Source organism: Thamnophis elegans, chromosome 10, assembly GCF_009769535.1.
Source record: "Thamnophis elegans isolate rThaEle1 chromosome 10, rThaEle1.pri, whole genome shotgun sequence".
Taxonomy (NCBI): domain Eukaryota; kingdom Metazoa; phylum Chordata; class Lepidosauria; order Squamata; family Colubridae; genus Thamnophis; species Thamnophis elegans.
This window is the reverse complement of record NC_045550.1, coordinates 25,438,236-25,463,851: the sequence shown is the minus strand read 5'-3', so window position 1 is coordinate 25,463,851 and position 25,616 is coordinate 25,438,236. Positions and strand designations below refer to the sequence as shown.

At 37.5% G+C, this 25,616-nt stretch overlaps 1 protein-coding gene across 2 annotated transcripts; it reads left to right on the top strand.

Moving 5' to 3' along the window:
• The first annotated feature begins 222 nt into the window (after positions 1 to 222).
• Positions 223 to 24,744, top strand: ARHGAP19 (Rho GTPase activating protein 19). 2 transcript variants are annotated; one of them, XM_032224844.1, is made up of 12 exons: positions 223 to 302; positions 5,475 to 5,740; positions 11,102 to 11,182; positions 11,982 to 12,191; positions 12,955 to 13,181; positions 13,343 to 13,429; positions 15,114 to 15,179; positions 17,483 to 17,674; positions 18,207 to 18,302; positions 18,931 to 19,041; positions 20,181 to 20,249; positions 21,142 to 24,744. In XM_032224844.1, exons 1-12 carry the CDS (start codon positions 226 to 228, stop codon positions 21,145 to 21,147), a joined length of 1,488 nt encoding a protein of 495 aa, XP_032080735.1. In that variant the 5' UTR covers positions 223 to 225; the 3' UTR covers positions 21,148 to 24,744. The 2 variants fall into 2 exon arrangements, with proteins under 2 accessions (XP_032080735.1, XP_032080733.1); XM_032224842.1 differs by having other exon boundaries at positions 20,525 to 24,744.
• The last annotated feature ends 872 nt before the right edge of the window (positions 24,745 to 25,616 follow it).

Genomic DNA, 25,616 nt, shown 5'->3' with positions numbered 1-25,616 from the left:
TCCAAGCTCGGGGTTTTTTTTCTGATCACATAAACGTCGCCTCAAAACTACAAATCCCAGAAACCTTAGCGCAATACCTCTCCTTTCTTATCAGTCTTCCTATTAGCCGCAACAAATCGTAAAGCGGTTGCCACGTTCGAACAGACCAATGGGTGCATGAAGAAAAGGTGGGGGCGAACAAGCTGCTCTGGAAATAGCCAATTGTCTCTTGCGATTGAACGGCCTATGGGAAAGCAAAGCGGCAGATATGAAATGGCGACGGAATCGTCTGGGAGGAAAAGTGCAGCTCGGCAAACCTATAGGTACAAGTCAGCGGCCATCGCAGATAAGGCGGCGTCCGGGAAAGTGCTGGGGGCGCTGAAGGTTGACGAGAAAGCTGTTTGGTAGGGTTTGATGTGGGAGCACGGTAGGGCAGCTGAAAAGGATGTTGAGAGTCGGGTTCCGAATGGACGAATAGACGTGGCCTGCGCGGTTGTTTTAGCGGTGTAGTAAAGCAGAAGTACATTTTCTTCTTCGTCCCTGCCAGTAATCCCAAAGGTGCTTTTTCAAGAGGCAACTGGACTTTCTGATTTTTCTTTTCGTCCAAGAAGCTTCTTCTGCAGCTCTGAAGAAGCTTCTTGGATGAGAAGTGAAACATCTTCAAGTCCAGTTGCCTCTTGAAAAAGCACCTTTGGGGCAACCATGACCTGGATGACTGAGAATCTCCATAGACACATATTTCAGAAATAAACTAAATGAGTTGTGTGCAAAAAGTGCTAGGTGATCCCTGGGGTCCTCAGATAAGGTTAAAATATTCTTTAATCAGAGAACTGCTAGTCAATGTCTGTGGTAGTACCAGTACAATTCTAGACTAAAATGCATGTGAGTAGGTTATGGCTCAGTGCATTGCATGAGCCCACCCAGTGTGGTTACTTTATGATTCAGTATGTTCAACAATTATACCACACTTTCATTAGAGTCCTGTATGATTTTATTCTCCCCAATAAGATGGACTGTAGCAGTGGCTGCACAATCCACTACAGTGCAAGCTTCCCTATTATCCAGTAGGAACCCAGGTGATGTGTTAGTTTGTCTTTACTTGTGTCATAGAAATCCAGAACACAGAGATAAATGGGTAAATCATAATTTGATGGATTGATAAGATGTGCATTGTTAGCTAGTTTTTTTTCAAGGAAATGAGATTAGCTGATTTGCCAATGCAATTTTTTTAAATAAAACAACTTCCCGTGTGGCAGTTGAATTATTACTTATAAAATTCTGTTTTATAACTATGCTCCCTGAGTGTAGATCCATTTTTCTGAGACACAAACTTGCTGTATCAAAGGGGACGGGGAAGAAGGTGGAAGTATTTTCTTCTATTGTTTTGATCACCCTTTCCTAGCCAGTTACCCTCAAAATATGCTACATGATCTTTAAACTCAGCCAATGTGATGCTTGAGTATAATAAGAATCATATATGAATAGGACAGAAAAGGAGAAAACTATTTTGGTACCTGAAGAGAAAAATAGCTAGGGTTTGAGATAATTTTGGGTGACCAGTAGATTTGGGAGTTAGAGAGAAAGATTCTGAGTGGTTCAAGATAGCAATATCACTAGCACTTAGATTCATATGCCACTTCATAGTGTTTTACAGCTCTTTTTAAGCAGTTTACAGAGTCAGCATATTGCCCCCAACAATCTGAACCCTCATTTTACCAACCTTGGTAGGATGGAAGGCTGAATCAGCCTTGAGCTGGTGAAAATCAAACTCTGGCAGTTGGCAGAATTAGCTTGCAATATTACATTCTAAACGTTGTGCCACCATGGATTATAGTTCTTCTAGCAGAGCAAATACAAAATGCAAGTATAAAGATGTTAATTGTACTTAAAAAGTCAACATAGTCAAATTATATTGCTATTATAAGAAACTTATTTAGATAAGTTTTATTTGTGTAGCTTTGAGAACCCCTCAAAATGATAAAACAAAAAAATAAAAAGGTATGAGTTAGCTTATATTTAGTTGTCTCATTAACCATGGCACAAAAACTTGCTAGTGCCATAGCCATTTTTAAAAGACATATTCTTATGACTGTCTTGTTTTTATTATCACATTGTTTATTGTTTGTTTATTAGTATCAGAAGCATCACAATTAAAATAAGGATACTATATGACATAAAATTTAAAATATAAAATACAAGATTAAAATATATACAAATTCAACAGATCTTGCCCAGAAACTAGCAATATTAATTCCCGGATGGATTACTGTAGCGTAGGATTGCCTTTAAAGAGCATTTAGAAGCTCCACCTGGTCCAAAATACAGCAGTTATAGGCATTTTTGTATATTTTTTATAAATACATAATAATGTCTGTTTGTGAGCTGCACTGGCTCCCAGTGCAATTTTTGGTGCATTTCAAGGTGCTGGCTGTCATCTATAAAGCCTTACATGGCATTGGGTCACCATATTTGCAGGACCATCTGTCACCTATCATTTCTGCTCAGCTTATCAGAACTGGTAGGTTTGGCATGTTCCAGGTCTCTTCTATTAGGAAATGTCATCTTCTGGGATTTGGGAATTGTGCCTTCTCTGTCAAAGTTTGCTCTTTGGAACAGCATCCAACCAGAGATCAGGAAGGCCCCAACCCTTCATAAGGCATTAAAAACCTAGATATTCTCTTAGGTTCTGGGACCAGGCAGTTAAACCAGCCCTATATAGAACATTTCAGGTGTTTGTGGGCTACTTTTTAAAACACATTTTGCATTCTTTCAGAAGAATGCTAGCTACATTTTAAACAGTTCTACAAAATAAAATTATATTTAATTTCTATAAAATTATAAATTGTAAGATAGTGGGAATGAGCTGATGTCATCTGATACCTTGGCTCCCTTTGAATGCACCAATGGAAAATGCTCCATAAAACCAGAACAAAGTTTGCCGCCTCCTCAACATTGCTCTGTGTTAAAGAGAATGATTGGTTATAGCTTGCTGCATAAATTATTAAAAGACATCTAGTTATGAAGCCAATCTAATCTGGTTTTTGTTCATTTGTCCTTGAACTTGGCTTCCTTTCTCTATCGGATAGGATCCTATATCCTCGAGGATTTTACTCAAGGGCCATCCTCTTCTTGATAACTTGAGCAAATCCTTAGCTTGCTAACTCTTTAGTCAAACATGTCTATGAAAGCAAATATACAGTTGTTTATCTTTCTTCCGCTTCTCATTTCTTTCTTTTTAGTATGCAAATGGAAATGGACAGCTCACATTCTTCCTTACCTTTAGATAGTGTATGACTGAATTGTTGGAAAAGAGTTCTGACTTTCATTAGTGTTAGTAATAATAACTAAGCATATTTTTGTGCGAGGGAGTGTTGCTGATAAAGTGACCTTTCAAAATTACAAAGTCTAGTAATGTTTAGCATGGAATTTAGTAGAGAGTTAGGGGCTGCTCATATTATGAAATTGTTCACCATAAAACAGGAATGAGATTATAAAAGCAGACGGCAATGCACCACAATCCAGTTTATTATACGTGATTGACATTTTCAAACAAAACATACCGCACTCTGAAGATTAATTAGGCTGAAGACATATAAGAGGTAAAAAAGAGGTGAAAACTTACAACTCACTTTCATACATCAAGAAAAATTAGAAATAATAAGGAAATATTTTTATAGAAAAGCCTTATAAGAGTTGGCTTCATAATCTAGATATCAAATGAGGAAGTCATGAAATAATTTTTTAAAAAGAGAAGATAAAATCAAGGGAATATATAGAAATCTTGTGTTAAGCTTAATACTAGATTCTCCCCCCAAAAATGGACAATTGAAATGGTAAGCTCTTCAAGGATGCGGTCTACTCTCTAGTATTCTGTAAAGTTGGTTGATCTGAGTTCTGTTCTGATGCTAACGAAAGTTTATTTGTTAGAAGGGGGCCAACAAATGAGTCTTTGTCTTGTTTATTGTGTGTGGAATTTGCATAGGCTGCGTTGGAGCAGGCAGTTCTATTTCTGAAAACAAGGAATGAGTTCTTCTCATTACATCTCTGCTTCCCAATGCCGCGCCAGAAACTTTCAGCACTTGTGTAAGAGATTTGTCTTTTCTATTGTTTCAGAAATAGTGGCTTTAAGATTTTCTGGAAATTAAGAATTGAAAGTCCTCAAATAGGCAGGCATAAGCTAGCTATTAACTATGCCTTGAAAATTGGTTAGGGTTTCTTTAAATTCTAGAACATGAGGAATGAGAGTTTGAATAGGTGACACAGATGTTATGCAGACTTAGCAGTTTTATTGGGGCAAGACATTAACATCACATTGGTCTTCCTTAAAGGACATGTTGGGTCTATGATTAGCTTATAAGTCATATTTATGTTGTCCTGCCTGGCTAGCACATGTTAAAACAGTGCAATGGAGAAAAGTATGAGGTCAATTAACATTCATTCCCCAGCTGCTTAAACTGAAGGGCTCCATCTTGTTTTCAGCTTGTTAAACATATCAAACGGCAGGGTTTCTTATGAAGCAGTGCTAGAATTACATTATTCTTGGCAGCTTACTTGTTCAGGGATGAAGAGAACTGTTCTTTTCTGTGGCTTACTGTTTTTGGAGTGATTTTGACAACGTCACTGCTTGGATGATTTCAGATTTAATTAGCCCCTTAAATCCCAGGCTGGGACTGCAAAAGGATATCTATTGCGATTTTTCACAGTGGCAAATATTGTCTCTCTAGGATAGTTCTGAATAATTTTGATAAAAAATATTCTACTATGTTTGACTATTGGAATTCTCAAAAAAGGGGTAAATTCAATTGACAGTTTTTACTTTATGCATTGTATATTTCAGAAACTCTTTGATTTTTATACAGCATATAACCTAACAAATGATACTTAATTTTCCTCTAAGAAAAGAACTGAATTATATTTCTATTACATGCTTCCCTAATATTACACCCATTAAGAGCAGGAAGTACCATTTGATATCCACCGGATGATATTGTACTTTGGATGTTACTCTGTTCCACGCTAACTCTGTTCTGAATAATTTCCAAATGTTTGTACTGTTTTAGAACATTATTTTTGTTAAAAATGTTTCTATGCTTGCATCATTTTTTATTAAAAGCTGAATGAAAGCCTTTTTAAAGAATAAATCATAAATTTAATTGTCTCTATATCAGTTAACATATGACCTATAATTGCCCAAGATGATCAATTGCACAGTTTGTTGTTTATCTTGAACAGAGATTGTGTATTTCTTTGGAGTAGTATAACATGCAAATCACTGTAGTTTCTCTCTCATGCAGCCAGCATGATTAGTATTCTGATTTGTTGCATACTGCAGAAATGGGCAGAATGGTGTCCTTAAAAGATGTGCAGATTATTTTGAAACATCTCTACAGTTTAAACTGTAAACCATTTTAATTTGAATGCCTGCATGGCTAAAGATTATTGCTATATTGTATACAGGTGTCTCTCATAAAGTAATGCTTAACTGTCTTCCACAGTGATGCCATTTGCAGTTTTGTTATCTGCAATGAGTCTTCCCTTCAGCGGCATCAAATCATCTTTAATCCAGACTTCTTTGTGGAGAAGCTGAGACATGAGAAGCCTGAAGCATTCACAGAACTTGTGGTCAGCAACATTACCCGATTGATTGACTTGCCTGGAGCAGAGCTTGCTCAATTGATGGGTGAGGAAGAGCCCACGTTGCCTGGTGGGCCTAGCATTTCCTCAGGTTTTTTCCGTTCCTTGATGTCTCTGAAACGCAAAGGTAAATATGATGTGTTTGCTAGTGCTTTCTATTGGCCTTCAATGATAATATGATATCATGGACTCACTTCTTTATAATTGGCAGTGTTTCCAAAGTAATGAATACTATTACTAGAGTTGTATCAGGAGTGCTGAAGTGCTTCCAGATTGAAAGGATTGAACGGTGACATCACAGTTGCCTAAGGGATGCCCAGTTGGGGACTCCTTTCACATCCTTGTTAAATTGCCCACCAATGTGGTATCTATTTATAGCAATAGCAGTTAGACTTATATACCGCTTCATAGGGCTTTCAGCCCTCTCTAAGCGGTTTACAAAGTCAGCATATCGCCCCCACAGTCTGGGTCCTCATTTCACCCACCTCGGAAGGATGGAAGGCTGAGTCAACCTTGAGCCGGTGAGATTAGAACTGCTGAACTGCAGATAACAGTCAGCTGAAGTGGCCTGCAGTACTGCACCCTAACCACTGCGCCACCTCGGCTCCTATCTACTCGTGATTACCTGTTTTCAAACAGGTTTTGTTTTCAAACAGTTTTTCAAACTCCTGAGTTGGCAGGAACTGAAATGTGTGACGGGAGCTCACCCCATCCTGCGACAGCAACTGGGTCTCAAACAACAATCATCAGCCCAGTATCCTAACCTCGTGAGCCACTACAGTCAAAGAAATTGATGAAATAATACCTTCCCAGATATTCATACAGCTACTACTCTGATTTAAGACTGGCTCTTCTGTTACAGCAAAACCTACTTTATTAATAAACTTCCAAATTAAAAATTAGGGAAGTAGTGTTACAAAGATATCTATTACAGTCAATCCTTAGTTTTCGTTATGGAAATTAAAGAATGGTAATATTTCTTTTTAATATCAAATGATACAATTAAGAAAAAATAGTCAATATTGAAGGCGCTTCTAGGAGAAAAACCATCCTGTTCCTTATGTTCTTAGAACAGGAGATCTCTAGTTCAGTGATACAACAGCTATTTTAAATACCGTATTTTTCGGAGTATAAGATGCACCTTTCCCCCCTTAAAAAGCATGGAAATGTTGGTGTATCTTATACACAGCATACAGCCATTTTTGGTCTTGTGAAGCCCTTTGCAAAAAATGGGCCGTTTTTTACAAAAATGGAGGCACTTTCCCCTTCCTTCAGCCCCCAGGAACACTCTGCAGGCTTCAGTAGGGCTGGGGGAAGGGGAAATGCCCCTGTTTTCTGCTCATTTTTCACAAAAACGGGGGCATTTTCCCCTTACCCCAGCCCTACTGAAGCCTGCAGAGTGCTCCTGGGGGCTGGGGACAACAAAAACTTTTTTCTTACTTACCTCTTCGAAATCTTGGTGTGCATCTTATAGTCTGAAAAATACGGTATATAAAAGTTCAAAGAAGATAATCGGCTAGATGGAGAAAATTACAACCCAACAGCTATCTAATATTTTCTAATACTAATCTAATAGGTACACATGTTCATTCTACCTGCTATCCCATCAGTCTGCTTAAGAATCTCAGATGTTTACTGAGTTACTAAGTTTGGAAAAATGTCCAGATCTCAGATAGAGTTGTAAAACATTTTTGCATCTTGGACAAAGTAGCATTCTATATCTTTGGAGCTGAGCACTAATTGCTAACTTCTTGTACCGTTTCTTATAGATTCTTTTTAGTTTAGTATCTTAGAGAAATGTTTCTGTGACTTTAGAAAATGGGTTCTGCATTTTTATCCTCCATTCTTATCCTGTCTTATGGTTTGCTATGTTTATGGAATCATTGTCATCTAATTAGACTTCTTTCCAAACTGAATTCAAATATGCATCAATCTCTACTTGCAGTGTAATTAGAAGTTCCATTCTGTTCTCTCATAATATAATGACAGTCACATTTAAGAAATGACATTTTAGATTGCTTAAGTGATTTTTGAGTAGTCACAATATGCCTACAAATACTAACTAGAAAAAAAATAATTTAGTTTTATATTGTAACAGTCGTTTCTTAGACTAAACTACTTTACATGGGAATATTATTAAAGACCATCCAATAAGTGGTAGAAAATGCAGTGCCCTAGTTACTGATAATATTACCAGTATAATATTATGCATGTGTTTCTTACCCACCTCTGGTTATTGACAGGTTTTCGGTCTAATTCAGAGTACTGACTTTGACAGACACCAAGTCATAAAGTACTTTATTAGTACCTACAGGACTAGTTTCTGCTATTTTTTATCAGCCTGTCTGTATGTTCTGTCTTGGATAAGCTTTGCTCATCACTCACTTTCTTGAAGAAATGGGGAATGGAGGTCTGGAACTGCAGTTTGTTCATTGTTGTTCTGGGCTTGTAGAATAGACTTCCCTGAGAATTAAGATTTGTTCCTTCCATTCTAATGTTCCAAAAGTGATTGAAAGAGGAAGTTTTCTGATTAAAGAGCTTGTAATTACTATGTTTTATTTTTTTAAAAACATTTTTATCAGGAATTGAACTCAACTGGAGTACATGTGTATGTAGTTTCAGCAGCAGGTGGCAGCACCTGCTCAACCTTCTCCAGAATCCAAGCTAAATAGCTCAGGCAGAGTTAGACAATCAGAAGGTGAAAACTGGCTGTGAAGTTGAAAAACATCCCAGAAAAGGGCAGTGACAACCATTCCATACTGATGCTAAGGAAATTGCATATGTCTATGAAGTCATCAGAAGTTACTGTTGATTGGAAGATGGTAGTACAAATTTATTTTCATGCGACAAAATGGTAGGCTGGAATATATCTCAGTAACAGGAACTGATATTACTACTGGAACTAGCATGGATACAAACTGTGAAGTATTTGGGGATAATGAAATGACTTAGAGGGAGAAGTAAATGGAATATTCAGGAAAAGAGCGCTGAAAAGAAGAGAATATACGTAGCGGAGGGTTGAAATGTATAAACTGCACAGATGGATGGAAAACCCCAACTCGTCCACCAACAGGGCAAGTTATTGTAAATAAACAGAGGACAAATCCATAGCCTTCTAACACTGAAGTTGTTGGTTAGTCTGGTAATGAAATGACTGCAAGCAAATAATCAAGCTGAAAGACCATCCAGAGCTCACCTAAAATACATTTGTAACTATAAGTTATTGTGAATAGTAACATATAATTGAATCATGGCTAATATGTACCAAAGATAAAATATGTGAGATCAGAGGTGAAAGTAAATAATATGGCAAAGAAGAATTGAATGAGAAATCATTTGTCTAGTTAGCTCAAGTATTTATTGTACTTAGCAGCTTGGCATATATTTATATTTCAACAATGTGATTCTCCCAGGATCTTTGAAGTATATAATAATGATTATACTTACTTTTATTAGATAATTCAGTGTGCTAACATTTGAAATAGTTTTTTTTAATCAAGGTAGATTCTATCATATTTACACACACACACACACACACACACACACAAACATATCTTGAAGGCTCAAAATGACTTCAAAATTCTCCTAACATCTGTAGGAGAGCCATATCATCTGCATGTGCATGCTTGTTTAGGTTTATTTACATAATCATTGTACATACATACAAGAGCCATGGTGGCGCAGAGGTTAGAGTGCAGTCCCAAAGGTGCTTTTTCAAGAGGCAACTGGACTTTCTGGTTTTTGTTTGAAGACGTTTCGCTTCTCATCCAAGATGCTGAAGCATCTTTGGGACAACCATGACCTGGATGACTGAGAATCTCCATAGACAGTTAGAATGCAGTATTGCAGGCTAGTTCTGCTGACTGCCATGAGTTTGATTCTGACCAGCTCAAGGGTGACTCAGCTTTCCATTCTTCCGAAGTCGGTATCCAGGACCCAGGTTGTTGGAGGCAATATACTTTTCTCTGTAAACAGCTTAGGGCTGTAAAACACAATGAAGTGGCATATAAGTGCTAGTGCTATACTTGTTTGGTACCGGTAGCAATCTCTGCCAAAAAAAAAACATTTTTTATGTTTTATAGAAAAAATAAAATAAAAACTAAAATAAAAAGCTTAAACCTCACCATCTTTTTAATTGCTTTGCTTCCTATAATTTCAGTACTTCACAATACAGCCAAAAATTGATTAGATTTAGTTTTGTTTAATAGCAGCAAAGTATTCCTATAATATTTATTGGTTGAAGTAAGAAGAATATAAGTTTTATAATCAGAGCTATAAAGCACTGTTGTGGTACATTAAATATAGTAGCAAAATATTATGACAAGTTGTTTTGCTTTTCTGTGGTATCAGCACATACCCTTATGTAGTGAATGTTGGTTTCTACTGATATTATTTTAAGATGGTTCTTGTTCAAACTAATAAGTTGTTTGGATGCAGGGAACTTATGGTATATGAGATTGCCAGAGCATTTTCTATTTTCTATATATATATCAGGATACTCTCTTCTTCTTCATCAGTTTCAAAATATTCCATGTGATCTAATCGTTAAGATTTTGGCCTAATGGATAGGCCTAATCTTGACTCTGTCTCTGAACATGCAGAAGCTGTTGGGGTAATAAATCTTGTGGACCATTTCAAATAATCTAGACTAGAGTAAGTTAATTTACTTTATTGTCATTGCACCTCGTACAATGAAATTAAATGCCATCTTCAGTGTACATTATACATAAAAATAAAACAAAAACACACATCCTTCACATTCTGTACAATTGAATTGAAAACCCCTGTTATTGCATTATGACTATACAGTAGAATTCAGTATAGTTACTGCTCTGGGATAGAAGCTGGGGTGGTGAAAATGATATAGATTAAAATTCACATGTGGGTAACCAAAGTATTATTCCTAGCTATGATGCCTTTAGCAGATGACTAAGAATCAAGACCTGACCAAAGGTAAACAAGATAGCATTTTTTCAAGTATACAGCAATTTCAATTAGTTAAAATACTGAAAGTTGACCTAGAATGGCAAAGCATCTCTTATACACAGATGCAGCGTTTCTATGAATCCCAGATGCTGTGAACTAATATTCTATATATCAGTACACAGAAATACCAAATATTAGAAGTTGAATGTTAGATAGATGTTTATCTTGATTAGAAAAAAATATCTTGCTGATATTCTTTCATAAACTACACAGTGTGAACAAGACCCAGGCATAAATACAGACAAAAAGTATCTATTTTGTGACATAGCTTCCTTTATAGAAAACTAACAATATCTCTTTTCCAAACTGATGCCTTTTGCACAAATAATAAGAGTAAGGTTTTATTTATTTATTTATTTTGAAAATGGATACTGAATGAACATATATTCTGCCCCAAGTTTTACTTCTGACATTTTGAGATAGTGAATAAACTGATCTGCGTTTCAATAAAACAGTTAATATTCCCTTTAATCATTTCCTCGTTGCTTTTTTGAATTTATAGAGAAAGGGGTGGTATTTGGAGCACCACTGACTGAAGAAGGCATTGCTCAAATATCTCAACTCATTGAGTATTTGCATAAGAGTAAGTAATTTTGAAAGTCCTTCTATATTTCTTAAGTTAGCAGTTATTAATCTTGATTTATAAAAATTTCCTACATATGCTTCTAAATCTGAACATTTTCTTCTCTCCTTGTGCAAATAGTTTCTATTTTATGTTTCTTTTGTTCTGGTAAACTAATAGTCCTAACTAGAAAATAAGAAAATCAATTTAAATGACCATTCTGTGATATAACATGAGAACACATCAGCTCAGCCACAAAAATGTATATACCGTAAATGAGATATGACAAAAGTATATAAAAGATAAATTAATAAAACTATGATTCTGTATTGGCTAATAAAAGTTGGAGGGAGTAAATATTTAAAAACAGCTTTTCATAATTTTCAGGACTGCTGCTTTCAAGTGCCATTGGAATAATAGGATTCAAGTGGACTCTCTCCAAATATTTGCACTCAAGAAAGACAATCTTGCTTTGTGAATCAAGTCTTGAACTTGAATTTAAAAATTTCCCTTCACTGCATTCAATAGTTCCTGTTGCTCTCTGTCCTTGGTAATCTTGAAGGCCCAAATATAACCAGATTATTTCTATTTGATTTTGTACAGTTCATTGACTCTTCTATTAGGACTCTGAAGAGATTTAAACAGAAGGAGAAAGATGTGAAAAGGGACATCATATCTTAGACTGCAAAAAGCCAGACAATCACTTGACCTAGAATCTAGATCAAGATCTAGATTCAAAATTAGATCTAGATTCAAAAATAAGAATGGTAGCAATTACTGTATCTGGCATATGTTTAATACCTCTCCTATCTTGGTGCAGATTTACGGACAGAAGGCTTGTTCCGAGTGCCCGGAAACAGTACTAGGCAACAGAACCTGAAAGAAGCATTGAATAGTGGAACAGAAATTGACCTGGATTCAGGCGAATTTCATTCCAATGATGTGGCTACTTTGTTGAAGATGTTCCTAGGAGAATTACCAGAGCCTTTGCTGACTCACAAACATTTCCATGCACACCTTAAAATTTCAGGTAATCAACATTAACTAGGCAATTTTATCAGTTATATATTCTTTCCTGCAGGCACTTTTGAAAGAGCTCCATCTTTCAAAATATCCATCTTTCTAATTCATCTGGTTGTTGGAGGCACAATATCTCAGTGGCTTAATGACACTGGAAATGGTCTCAGCTCCAAGCAATATGTGGCGGGACAGCTCCTACCACTCACCTCAGCTTCTGTCCATCTCGCAGTTCGAAAGCATGTTCTATGCAACTAGATAGATAGGTATAACTTCGGTAGTGAGATGGCCTGGTGCTCTATTCAGGCAGTCAGATTCCTGATGGCTCTGAACCTTCCCGTTTGCAGTACCTGTTTGCGGGGCAGTTCCAGGAAGGGAGAGGGCCTTGGGTAACACTGCAGGAAGAGCCTCTCGCCTTTCTCTCTGGCGCAAAGCCTCCTGTGGCGCACCTTAGGAAATGTGCAAGCATCTCCTATAACAGGGTTGGTACTTTTGAGAGCCAAACTACCACTCTGCAATATAATTGTGATTTCCTGGCCACTGTAACAATGCCATATACTACTAATAATAAGCTGGTGCTTTAAAAAGTTTGGAGACCTTGATATTTCCCTGTTCAAACCAATGACAAGGATATTTAAATATGAAGTTTTGGGGATTCTTAATAATCAGATTTTGAACATAAATAGTTTTAAGAATTGGATAGAATTATTGATGCCGCTGAAATTTCTTTTAGTCAGCCACACTTAACAGACATTTCCCTGATTCCTGGATTACAGACTTGATGCAGTTTGATGACAAGGGCAACAAGACCAACAATCCAGATAAAGTGCGTCAGATTGAAGCACTGCAATTGCTCTTCTTGATCTTACCACCTGCCAATCGTAATCTGCTGAAATTGCTGTTGGATCTGCTCTATCAAACAGCCAAGAAACAGGACAAGAATAAGATGTCAGCACATAACCTTGCTCTTATGTTTTCACCTCATATTTTGTGGCCCCGAAATGTAAGTATTCTGTTTCATATAACAGCAAAAAGGGAATTGTGGGGCAGGCTAGGAAGGATGGAATTGCTCAATAGTTTGACTGATGTAATTCAACATTAAAATAAACTTGCCTGTGATTTTACAACTCGCTTAACCTGTCCTCATTCTGCATCTGTTACTAGGTGACTACCAGCGATCTGCAAGAAAACATTAACAAACTAAATAATGGAATGGCTTTCATGATCAAGCACTCACAAAAACTCTTCAAAGTAAGGTTACATAGAGAGAGGAACTAATCTCCAACTCTGTTGTCCTATTGCCATGATGGCGAACCTATGGCATACATGCCAGAGGTAGCACGCGGTGCCCTCTCTGTGGGCACACGAGCCATCGCCCCAGCTCAGCAGCACCGCGCATGCGCACCTCCCACTCGCCAGCTGGTCTTTGGGTCTCTGCCGTGCAAGTGTGGGGTTGAACATGCACGGGACACATGTGGGCATGGGCAGGGTGCATGCAGTGGCATGGCATGTGCGCATGCACAGGAGCCACGTACAGATTGTATTTTGGGGCTTTGGGTGTGCACGCATGCATGTGCGCTTTGGGCACTCGGTCCTGAAAAGGTTTGCCATTGCTGCCCTATTGTCTGAGGATATTACTCATTGGGAGAAAGTGTGTGCTATGAACAAACTATGAGATGATCTGCTTTTTTAGAGGTGCTGCTTTAGAGGAGTTACTTATTTCTGTTGCTGGGCTCTCTGGCGTTTACCTATTTTTACAACATTATCTTTCACATGTGGAATTTTAAAAAAATATTTACTACATGTGGATGCAGAATATACAGTAGGTGATATTCATTGTTATGGGTTTTTGATGAACCTCAACTCTGTATTTACTAAGCAGTTCTAAACCTAATGGTAGCAAGCAGTTATGGCAGTGTGAAGGGTGAAGAAAATATTAATTGTAACTGCCAACCATTTGGCAGTTTAAGTTCTGATTTGCAATTAGGAAGACAGGCCACTTTTTCTATGCCCAATTGCTATACTAGCAGAAATAAAGTGAAGGAGAGAAGGTTGCAGATGAGCTGCAAAGGCATTGTGTGTGACCTATGGGTCAAAGAATTCCTTTCTTGACCATACTGGAATTATGTGAAAACTGATCTTCTCTTTGTGAAGAACTACCGTATTTTTTGGAGTATAAGACGCACCTTTCCCTCCCGAAAAGAGCATGGAAATGTTGGTGCATCTTATACACCAAATACAATCATTTTTGGCCTCCTGAAGCCCCGCCCGCCGCATCCTATTTTTCCAAAAACCGACATGTTTTTGCCTTGCCCCTGCTCCCGGAGCGCTCTGCAGGCTTCAGCAGGGCTGAGGAAAGGCAAAAAAGCCTCCATTTTTTGAAAAAAATGGCCCTTTTCCACCCATTTTTTCAGAAAAACAGGAGCATTTTTTGCCTTCTCCCAGCCCTGCTGAAGCCCGCAGAGTGCTCCTGGGGGCAAGGAAGGACAAAAATGTTTTTCCTTTTCAAAATCTTGGTGCGTCTTATACACCGGTGAGTCTTACACACTGAAAAATACAGTAATTGGAACCACTTCTGATATCTTTTACAAGGAAGGATCCTTGGCAATCCCTGATCAGTTCCTGTAAACCAGTGGTAGTCAACCTGGTCCCTACTGCCCACTAGTGGGCATTCCAGCTTTCATGGTGGGCGGTAGGGGTTTGCTGTAACTCTGCTTTATAAATTTTATAAAGAAAAGTTACTTCCCTACTTTATAAATCACCATTACTGTGGAACTGGTGGGCGGTTAGAAAATTTTACTACTAACAGAGATACAAAAGTGGGCAGTAGGTATAAAAAGGTTGACTACCCCTGTTGTAAACCTATGTGTCTCTCTTGAGTATCAAGTGCATTTTGATTCATCTTTCTACTTTTTATCCCCATTTTCACTGTAAGGCTCCAGTATATATCCGGGAATATGCCAGGATACATTATTTGGACTCCAGAACTCATGCTTCAAAGGTAAGAAGTTGTGCCATCTTCCACAGAAGGAAGGAAAGAACTTAGACATAGTCTGGACAGAAAACTGCAATCTGAAACAGGCTTCTTAATGATAATGGGAAATAGTGAGATTGGAGTGTTCTGGAGATCTATGTTTGGGGAAAAAAGGAACGGCAGAATTAAATTTTAGATTAAGCCTTTAGTTTATTATATAGTCTTACAAATTATGATATGATGGGTGACCTTTTTTTTAATGGGTGACCTATCTGCATTTGGTGCTAGATTAAATATGAGAGACCTAATATACACATGACTGCCATCAATCATGTATGTATGGCGGCTTAGACAGTCTTTATAGGTTTGAGCCAATTTGGTGTAATGATTAAGGAGCTTCACTAAAAACCAGGATAGCATATTTTGTATAATCTAGTCACAGAGGCAGGCTGTGTGATTTTAGGCTAGTCATAAATCCTGCGCCCAACCATCTCACAGAGCAGTGATGGCGAACCTATGGCACGCATGCCACAGGTGGCACACGAGGCACTGCCCTGTCAGCTGGCCAGCACGCTGGTCAGCTGAGTTCACCCTTTTTTAAAGCCATTTTTCGCCCTCCCCAGGCTCCAGAGGTCTTTATAGGAGCCTGGGGAGGGCGAAAAGAGCCTCCCCCCCCCCCGAGGCCCTCCGGAGGCTTCATGAGCTTCCCTAAAGCCTCCGGAGCGCAAAATACCGGCCCTATGGGCAAACCAGAAGTTCGGGAACGGACTTCTGGTTTGCTCGGAGTGTCGTTTTGACTGCTCCGGAGGCTTCAGGGAATGCTCCTGAAGGTCCCTGAAGCCTCCGGAGGGCTTCCGGGGGGCGGGGGAGTCTGTTTTCGCCCTCCCCAGGTTCCTATAAAGCATGTGCACTGCGGGGGTATCACACATTGCACGCCCGCACACAACCCCCCCCCTGCGTTCCCCCCACTTATGGCATGCGAGGCAAAAAAGGTTCGCCATCACTGTCATAGAGCCATTGTGAGAAAAGAGGAGGAGGGAGTATTATGTACAGTGCCTAGAGTTGTATAAAATAAAGGCAAGATAAATCTAATAAATATAAACATTTGGATTCCTCATTGGGAAGTAATTAGACCTTGATGGCCTAAATAACCAATGGCAGCTCTATGATAGGCATGCTGGAGTTATGGAGTGGGTGAGGGATTGCATCTGCTGAAAACCATTCTGGAGATTTTGGAGCGTTCACTATCCATGGACTGGAGAATAATGCACATCTTTTTATTCAACTGTCAATCAAATAAGCCCATTTTAGAGAGTTTGGTTAAAATGCACAATATTTGAACAGAGGAGAAGGGAAGATCAGGACCCAGACAGGACAGGCAGATATTGTTCTATTACTGGATCTAAGGTTCAAATTGGAAATATTCTCATGGAAGACTTTCACTGGAATAATAACCAGCTTTATAGAATCAAGCTACTGTATTATTCGGAGTATAAGACTCACTGGAGTATAAGAAGCACCAAGGTTTTGAAGAGGATTTTTTTTAAAAAAAGTAGGTAGGTAGGTAGGTAGGGGGGAGGGTAGAGAGAGAGAGAGAGAAATACAGTCGGTAGGTAGGGAGAGAGAGGGGGGGTGTAGGTAAGTAGGTAGACGGATAGAGAGAGAGAAATAGAGAGAGAGAGAAATAAGTAGATAGGGAGGGAGAGGGAGAGTAGGTAGGTTGGTAGGTAGAGGGATAGAGAAAGAAATAGAGAGAGAGAAATACAGTAGATAGGTAGGTAGAGAGAAAAAGGATAGGTAGGTAGGTAGGTAGTTAAAGGGATAGAGAGAGGGGGGGGAGGGAGAGAAATACAGTAGGTAGGTTGGGAGAGAGAGAGAGTAGGTAGTAGGTAGATGTTTCCAGGTGTATTTATCCATGTGCTGGAGAAGGAAATCACTGACAATATGCAGCACCTAGGACTTTGTCAAAGGGGGGGGGGGGGTGCACTCTGCAAACCTCCCAAAACGGACTATTTTTTGTCAAAAAATGCATGCATAGCCTTAGGGAGGCTTATAGAGTGCTGCTGGGGGCTGGGGAGGGGGAAAAGTGCCCTTTGTTTGCTCATTTTTGCCCTCCCCAGCCCCCAGAAACTCTGAAAGCCTCCATAAGGCTATGCACTGCCATTTTGGTGAAGGGGGCGGGGCTTTGGGAGGCAAAAAAATGCTGTATTCGGTGTATAAGACGCACCCAGATTTTCAGCCTGTTTTTGGAGGAAAAAAGGTGCGTCTTATACTCCGAAAAATATGGTAGTTTGAACCAACAGCTTAATGGTCTGTTTGAATTTCTAAAGGATGACCTGGATTTGCCAATGGTCCAGAATTTCAAAGACATTCAGCTTCTGAAATTCAAGAAACGAGGCCTCTTAGATCCTTCTGCCCATTTGGAAGACACACAGCACCATACAGAAGAAGCATTGAAAGAGCTTTTCTGCCATGTTCATAATATGCCAGACTCCGCCAAGAAAAAGAAGCTTATTCAGCAGGTATGATTATGGCTCACCTGACAAAATAAGGATGATGGTAAAGCACCATATCATGAAAGAGCAAATGCAATGGAAAAGCTCCCAGGAAAGAAAGAGAGCCATCAAAGCAGTTTTGAAATAGCAATAGGCCATATTGTATGGTGGTTCCAAATAACAAAATTCACAACTTTATTAAAAGACCTGAAGGCATCACCTAAAATCAAATTGATCATATAGGATGAGCCTCCCAAGAAAGGCATTTCACAGCAACTTTTACATCCATCCAGTAAGCCATTTGGAAGTTATTTATCTTGGTCTTCTTGACAGCAGATTTCAAAAGGAATAGTTTAGGCTCAAGTCAGGTAGATAACCATGTGTGGGAGAAAGCAATCTTTAGATATCCTTGTCTCAGTGAGATAGATTAAAGCATGGGGATCTCTGTAAAATTAGGTGTTGGGGCAAAAGGGCATGAGTGGAAAGTAGAACTGGACTTTGGCATGGACACTGTACAACATCATGGAATTAACTCTGCTATTAAGTTTTGTTCTCCTAGTTTCAGAAGCACCCTGAAGCCCTTACTCCTCAGACAGCTATGTCCACACAGATTCAGAAACGTGCCAGAACTCGTTCCTTCAGTGGCCTAATCAAGGTAAAATCCATTCTACTGTCACCAAAATTTTCTGATGTAAAGGAAGGCATTGCATGAGATGTGTCTAAGATACCTTAGGGTGTCCAACATTTTGGGGCTTGCTTGGCCCATATTGAGTGAAAGAGGAACTGCATTGGGCCATATATAATATATAATAAATGTATATAAAGAACAAACTTCCTTTAAAATTTTACGATCTTGTAGGGTCGTATTACAAGCTCTCCAAGGTTGCATGCACAGCTTGTGGGGCACAACTTGGACACACCTGCCTTAGATGCTGCTCCATTAAAGCCACTTATGAAAGTTGAAAATATTTTCTTCCATCTCATTTTATTATGTATTTTCCTACGTCTTCTACGTCTTCATCAGAAATTATAGGATGTAATTTTAATAAGCTTTTCGTGGTGTAAGAGAGGCAGAATAAGATTGTTCATGCTTGGTCAAATGTGGGATCCATAGTCAAAACATCTCTGCAGAAAATATAGAGAAAGTATAGGGGAAAACTCACTGGCTTTTCACCCAGAGAAACATACCTCTTATTATACTGGAAATTTCCAGGAATAAATATTATTCCATTACTTTCCTGCTCTCTATCACAGCTCAAAATAATTTTCTTTTCCAAATGCAGCGTAAAGTGTTGGGAAATCAGGTGATTTTAGACAAAAAGAAAAATGATACTGTTACAGAACCTGCAGGCACTAAGGATTCAAAGCATGGCAGCAAGGAGAATATCAGCATGGTAAGGTTTGCTGGAAGAAGGGTTTCTTCTATATTAACCAATGGAATTTATTTGGCAAGGGGAAATTTGTTTAAAAGAACTACAGGAGGTCCTCATTTAGTGACCACAATTGAGATTGGCAACTCCGTCATTAAGCAAAACAGTCACTAAGCAAAACAGCAGTTGTGCTCATGATTGTACCTCAGCTTTTCTTCTTGTTTTACAAACCTATGAAAGTCATAAATGTGACAATTAGTTACAAAGTTACCTTTTCATCACAGTTGCAATATAAGGGAAAAAACAGACCCAATCCACTAAATTCCATTGAACAAAAACAAAAAGTGTTGTAGTTGTAGTTTTAAAGGGAACTTGCATTATGATACAAGAGTTGCCAAGTTCTTTAACTAGTTGACCACAGAGCAATTTTAAGTGAAATTTTGTGCATCAGATATGGTGGTACCTATGAATTGAATGGGGAGAATAATAATGCCTCAACTACAGTGTCTTCAATGGAAATTGTCCAATTGCTTTGTATTTGTGGTGTTCAGCCCCATATCAGTCATCATATTAATATATCTGGTGTTTTACCAACCTTATAGGGCTGTTCCTTAATTATGTACCTCATCATTTAATGAAGGAACATTAGATTCATTTGTTCTGTCCTCTTCTGCTCTGCCCTCCTGGATTCTGTTTTTCTCTCTCGTAGTTAAGACCTGTTTTCACTATTCCTAAATTATTAGATTTTAAATTTCTATATTATTTTATTAATATATTTAGAATTAGATATTTTTTTTCACAATAAAACAATTCCTAGAGTTATCCGCCAACACAGAAGTTTCTGGTTATGGTTTAATGTACTTCAAGATGCAAGTTTGGGGGATGTTACCATAGAATAAACTTCATGGTGCTTCCTCAGATGTTTTAATATCCCAGATGCTTGTTGGATTGATATAACCATAATTTGTTATGTTAAGCAATGCAATAACTAAATTAATGTCAAAAGCTTAGAACTGCTTTGACAACTGAGGGAACTAATAAATTGATTAAATAAGTTAATTTACATTAAGGTCAGGATAATTGAGGAGACTCTAAAACTCTTTTAGTTTTAAAGGTCATAGTGAAGTTCAAAGAGTTTCAGTTTGCATCTTGTTTAATTGCAGACACCAGCTTCCTCTCCAGCAATTAATTTGATAAGAGCTAAGCTGAAATCTCTTGAACACAGGAAAGAGGTGAGAATTTTAATATATGTAAAGGAGCTGTATATTTATAACAATATTGATCTTTTATAATGGCATGTTTTCTTCTTTGTCCTGAAGTCTGTGAACTTGTACCATACAACTAAAAGTTAAATGTTTATTATTACATTGGTGCTGCTGCCCCCCCCCCCCACCCCGGTGTATTTACAATAGGAAGTAAAAGCTAACTCATCAGTGTATTTTTATTATGTGTGTCTGTGGTCTCTTGAACCATGGGACAGATGATTAATTTTTTTCTTCTGATTTAGGATGCCTCTAAAAATACTTGATTTCATGGAACTTCAAGAATATTTCCCTTGAGCTGATGGTGTACAGTATATGTCTAACTTCACTTACTGCAGCTTACAGCTATGTGCCTTCCAGAATAACAAGATTTCCTCTTTCATAAGGACATTTCTGTCTGTTCCTTTGTTGATGCACTGGATGATATTATTTAGTTTTATTTTTGTTCCCAAATGTTCACTATTTTGACCACCGTTGAGGTTTGCTTTGCATCCTCTGTCTATGCTCATGTATACAAGGTTGTGTCTTTTTTTTTAACCTGGCAGTTGCCATTAACATCCACCACAGTTAATTCTTGTTTGCAGCTACGCTCCTCTTGTTATCTTTGGAAATGGCAGTTATGTGATGACCAGGATGGGAGGAGGAGTATTACATTTAACTATCTCCCACAGGTTGCTGGGGCCACTCTCACACCAATTTTTCAATCCCTGAACTATCTTGACACATATTTAGATCAAGAGTGTAGAGAAATTGTGCTGTGCACACAATCTCCAGAAAATGTCTCACTAACAAAATGTAACAGGGCTCTTTATTTAAATTCTACTCAGTGTTCTGAATCAATTACATCTTTCTCCTTTCACAGGACTAGTGATTCCATTGTTAAATGTAATTGTCCTGGGAATGCCATTCTTATTTTCTCCTCAGTGCTGTGAAAACATTTTGGATGAAGCTCTCCAGCACCACCGTTACATTTCCATTGTTTGCAATCCAGGCTCTGACTCACATTTTTCAGGCAGGGCCAAGGAGCTGACAGTTTAATGACTAACAATCTACTGGAAGAATACTAAAAGGCAGAAGAGCTCGTTAATGTGGAAGGCGGCTGACTTGCTCATTGGGAAGGCGGGAAGGTTGTCAAATTACTAAAAGAAATGTTTCCTTTTTCTTTTGTCAATAACAGACAAACACATGTGGGAGGAGGGTGCACTGATACAGCAGTATTGCTGTTTGAGGGGAAAAAAGACTACAGCAATATTGCAACTGCTTGAAACTGCTAAGTTTCTCCCTGCTCTTGAAGACTCAGAAATCAACACTGAGTTAGGTGAACATTTCTGCCATCTTTCCAGAAAACATTGCTGTCTGAAAGATTTGTAACATGAGTTTCATTCCCCGCCTCCAAAGAGAAGTCTATATGTTGTCTTTTGTTTCATGCTGAGGTTTTATTTTGTTTTTAAATTTCAGGCATTTTGTTTAAAAAAAACTGAAGTAATATGGAACAAAACCTGGTTTGATTTTTTTTAAGGATTGGGAGGCTATTTGGGGTCCTTAAATATAAGGACTGATCTTCCTCTTTTAAAGGAGTAGACTTCTAAATGAGATATATACAATATTATATAATATGTTCTCTAGCAGGATGCATATACCCACAAATCTACTTGTCAATAACTTGTCACGATGGTTGCTAACATTGTGAAGTCATAGGTTAGGCTGAGAGTATGCCAAGAGAACTGAGATAGGGAAAACAGTAGAGAGAAACACTCTTTAAGTTCTCATTCTTACCTTGATTTGGTCAGGTTTAACTACACTGAGAAGAATCTGACAGGAATATGTCCAAACTCCCATTCAAATCTTGAAAGTAAAGCTTTCTTCTGCACCATAGACAAATCACTCTCATATTTTATGTAATACCAAGCCATTATTTGGTATTGTGTTCTTGTACTTAACTATAATCCTTCTTATGAATTCTTTCCAAATGAGTGATTTACATTGTGGCAAACCATTTTTTTTAACTGCCATTCAAACTGACAAAGTCTAGTTGGTAGCTTCCCCTCCATTTCAGAATTGCAAACTTTTGGAGGGAAAAATGCAAACTGTTATCTCATTCGTTCAGATATAATTGTAAAGTGTAGTCCTGTACAAGCCATGAAATAAGTAAGCATGCTGTGCAGGAGGAATAAACGTGCAGTTTATTAGTTAGTGTGATATGTGAACTGCTCTACCACACGCAAGGAACTCACTATTTGAGATTGCCCCAAAAAGCATTGCCTAAATGCTTAAAATATTAAGCTCATTAGTAATTCAGATCTTTGATTTTAAAGTTGGCAATTCTAGACCAAATCTAGAATAATTGCCTGCAAGAACTGTTACGTTTTATTCTAAACTTCATCTGTGCTGTGGAGAGCTTCCATTTACCAATGCAATGTAATATTGTAAATATTTTTGTAATGTTGCCCTATCTGTTAATGTGAAATTTCTACATTAAATAATTCTTGGTGTTGGATCCTTGTTAACAAATTTCTCCATTTTTGTTTCTTCAATTCTGGTTTGTAGCACCAAATGGGTGTCTGGGAGGTTTATAACATATTTACATTGAGTTTTAAAAGACTGTGTCTCTGGCACTGAATTCCAAACAGAAGATTTCTAAGTATAAAAAAGCCATTGTTTTTCCAGTGTAAAGTATGTTCAAGTTTCAGGAAAGATATATTCCAATGGAAGATAATATCTGTAACTGAGGCTTGAACTATGGAATTCTTAGTGCTCTGTGAGCTTGATTGTTTGTCTGGAGATATTTAATTACCTAACTAGGTAACATCAGTGCCACTCAAAGAGCAACTGAGAGTAACTTTGGGATTGTATATTACCTTATTTATGGATAGTTGTTTGTCAAATTGTACTATAGATTGCATTCATGTTCTTGAGAGTGCCCTGTCTCAATTGAGTTTCAGAACTATGTTTAAAAAAATCTAATCAATTTTAGGTTAAAAAATTGGGTTGACTTTTTCTATTTGTTAATTGGCTCAAGAAAAAAAGGTGCAGTGTGTATGCCTCAGAAATGTGTTCGCTTCTTAAATATTTCATTGTGTTATCCTGATCTAATAAAATAATAATTTTTTTTTTACAAATGGTGAAATGAGAGGAAGAGAATAACATAGACTCCATCGATATCTAATTTTTAATTAGAATGATCAGGATACCATTCCAGAAGAAAAAGACATTTTAAGAAGGAATTCATGAAGGATTTATGGCTAGTTTGACCAGCAAGAAACTATTCAAAGTGTCATGAAATACCTGAAATGCTTTCCCCCCCCAATGTTTGTAAAAAAGAAAGAACTTTTGAGTAAATAAAGCATGAAAGAGAAGGCAAGAGCCCTTTGGGGGTCATAAAATTCAAAGCAGTAGAGAAAGGTATGCCAAAAATCATTCACCTTTTCCAAGCAGAATGTTACTTGCAGTGCTTCAGATATGTTTTTGTTCACATGCATGTTTCTGATGTGGATCTGGAACAGAGGGGTAATAATTTCCTTTCTTCATTATTCGTGTAAATCCCAGCCTGAAATTTAACCGTGGCAATGAGAGTACGGGGTAGACATAAAGAAATGAAGTTGGCCAGCAACTCTGAAATAACTCCTTTAATTTTAAGAGTTAAAACATTTCCAAAAGTTTAAACAAAATTGCTCATCTAATTAATTAACATGTTCACTGCTCTTGGTTTTTTAAAATAAGTTTATGGGTTCTGTGGAGAAATACTTTTGCTGATGTTTTGGAGAGAAATGATATATTCACAACTTTACTCTTAAAGAATATTTTATTACTAAATGAAGGGCCCATGATTATCATTATTTGATGATTTATTGAAGTGAAATAGTATTTTATGATTGTATCTTAATGTACCTTTTGCAAAAGGTGAATGGAAGCAAAGCTTCCTTTAACGATTTGTAAAATATAGGAATGCTGTCAGCTGAAAAAATGAAAAGTGAACAAAGGCAAAGAAAGTGAAAGAAAATTAAAAAGCAAAACATTCAAAAGCTGGTATAACAACATTAAATCCAAAGAACTGGATGATTTATAGAATGAGATCAGTGATAGGGAAGAGGAGATGATATAAATTTTAAGGACTGAAAATAAATAGTTATTAGTTAAATAACCATTTATATAAATGGCTGTTAGTTAAGCAAATAGATATTGTTGAAAAGTTTGACTCCTTAGCTTAATCATGACTATAGGGTTTTGAGGTAAGGAAATATTAGGTTTCTTTTGCAGAGTTGACTTGTTTTTCTTGGGAAGATATATTCTTTTGGTCATAGGAAATGATTGTAGATCAAATGTCTTCCTTTTCCTAGAAAAAAAAGATGACTTCTCCATAACTACCTTTTGCAGTCTGAATTCTGATTACTTTACCATGCAAGCCACCATTCTGTATACTGTTTTACTTGATGTTTAGACTGTCTATAAAGCAGTTTGAATTACCCAAAATGGGCCATTTGCTGATTTCATATATAAAACTACAATAAAATTATCTTTGGAACCACAAGGGGGAGTTAGTTGTACATCCTTGTTTTAAACCATGTGCTTATATGCCCCAGACTCCTGTTTTCATGCACTTGGCAAGCAAAGAGGAATTGTGAGAGTGACTACTGTCTCTTGAAAAATTATTGCAAGAAATATTAACCTATTCTGGTTTTGATAAGAGCCAATCTGTCCCTGTACAGGGTGAGTCCTGAGATTTAAAAACTTTACTGTCTTCAGTTATTCATTTTTATAAACTGAATAGGCCCAAATTCTTTACCTAAATAAAAACTATTCCACAAATCAACATTGTCACAGGCTATATACAGAAACTAGTAAGTGGCAAATCAGGATCAGAACTCACTTCATTCTAAATATAAAAAGACAACTTCTTGGCACTTCCTTGAATTAAGAAAGATGGAGCTATTGTATCTCCACCACTTCTTTAGCTAAAAGAAGAATTTGATGGTCTATGCAAAAGAAAGTTAAATAGAATGAAGAATCGTAGTGAATAGTTCTTCCTGGTGCACATCTTTAGAAATCTTTTTAGCTATTCTAGAAGCTAAAGCAGTCAGGAGAAGCCCTTGGGAATCTAAATACTCTTTAACTAGGATGTGTTCATTGTAGTAAAACTGCAGTGCTTGACACTGGAGAATTATGTGAGGAATACTTGGCAATAGCAATGGAAAGTTAGCCTAGTAAGCAGTAAATTATCCTCGCTTCTTAGCAAAGGTTAATGATTTTCACAAAATGAGAATGAAAGAAAGAATTGTTAATATGATCAATGCTATCGAGAAGAATAACCAAATGTTCACAAATTTGTCAAATGTCTAG

What these genes read in the sequence shown, in the direction of transcription:
- ARHGAP19 (XM_032224842.1), top strand. Translation starts at nt 226, where the DNA reads ATGGGAAAGCAAAGCGGCAGATATGAAATGGCGACGGAATCGTCTGGG. An exon ending in AAAAGAAGCTTATTCAGCAG is followed by an intron (nt 17,675 to 18,206) that starts GTATGATTATGG and finishes TTGTTCTCCTAG; the next exon opens with TTTCAGAAGCACCCTGAAGC. An exon ending in CCTTCAGTGGCCTAATCAAG is followed by an intron (nt 18,303 to 18,930) that starts GTAAAATCCATT and finishes TTCCAAATGCAG; the next exon opens with CGTAAAGTGTTGGGAAATCA.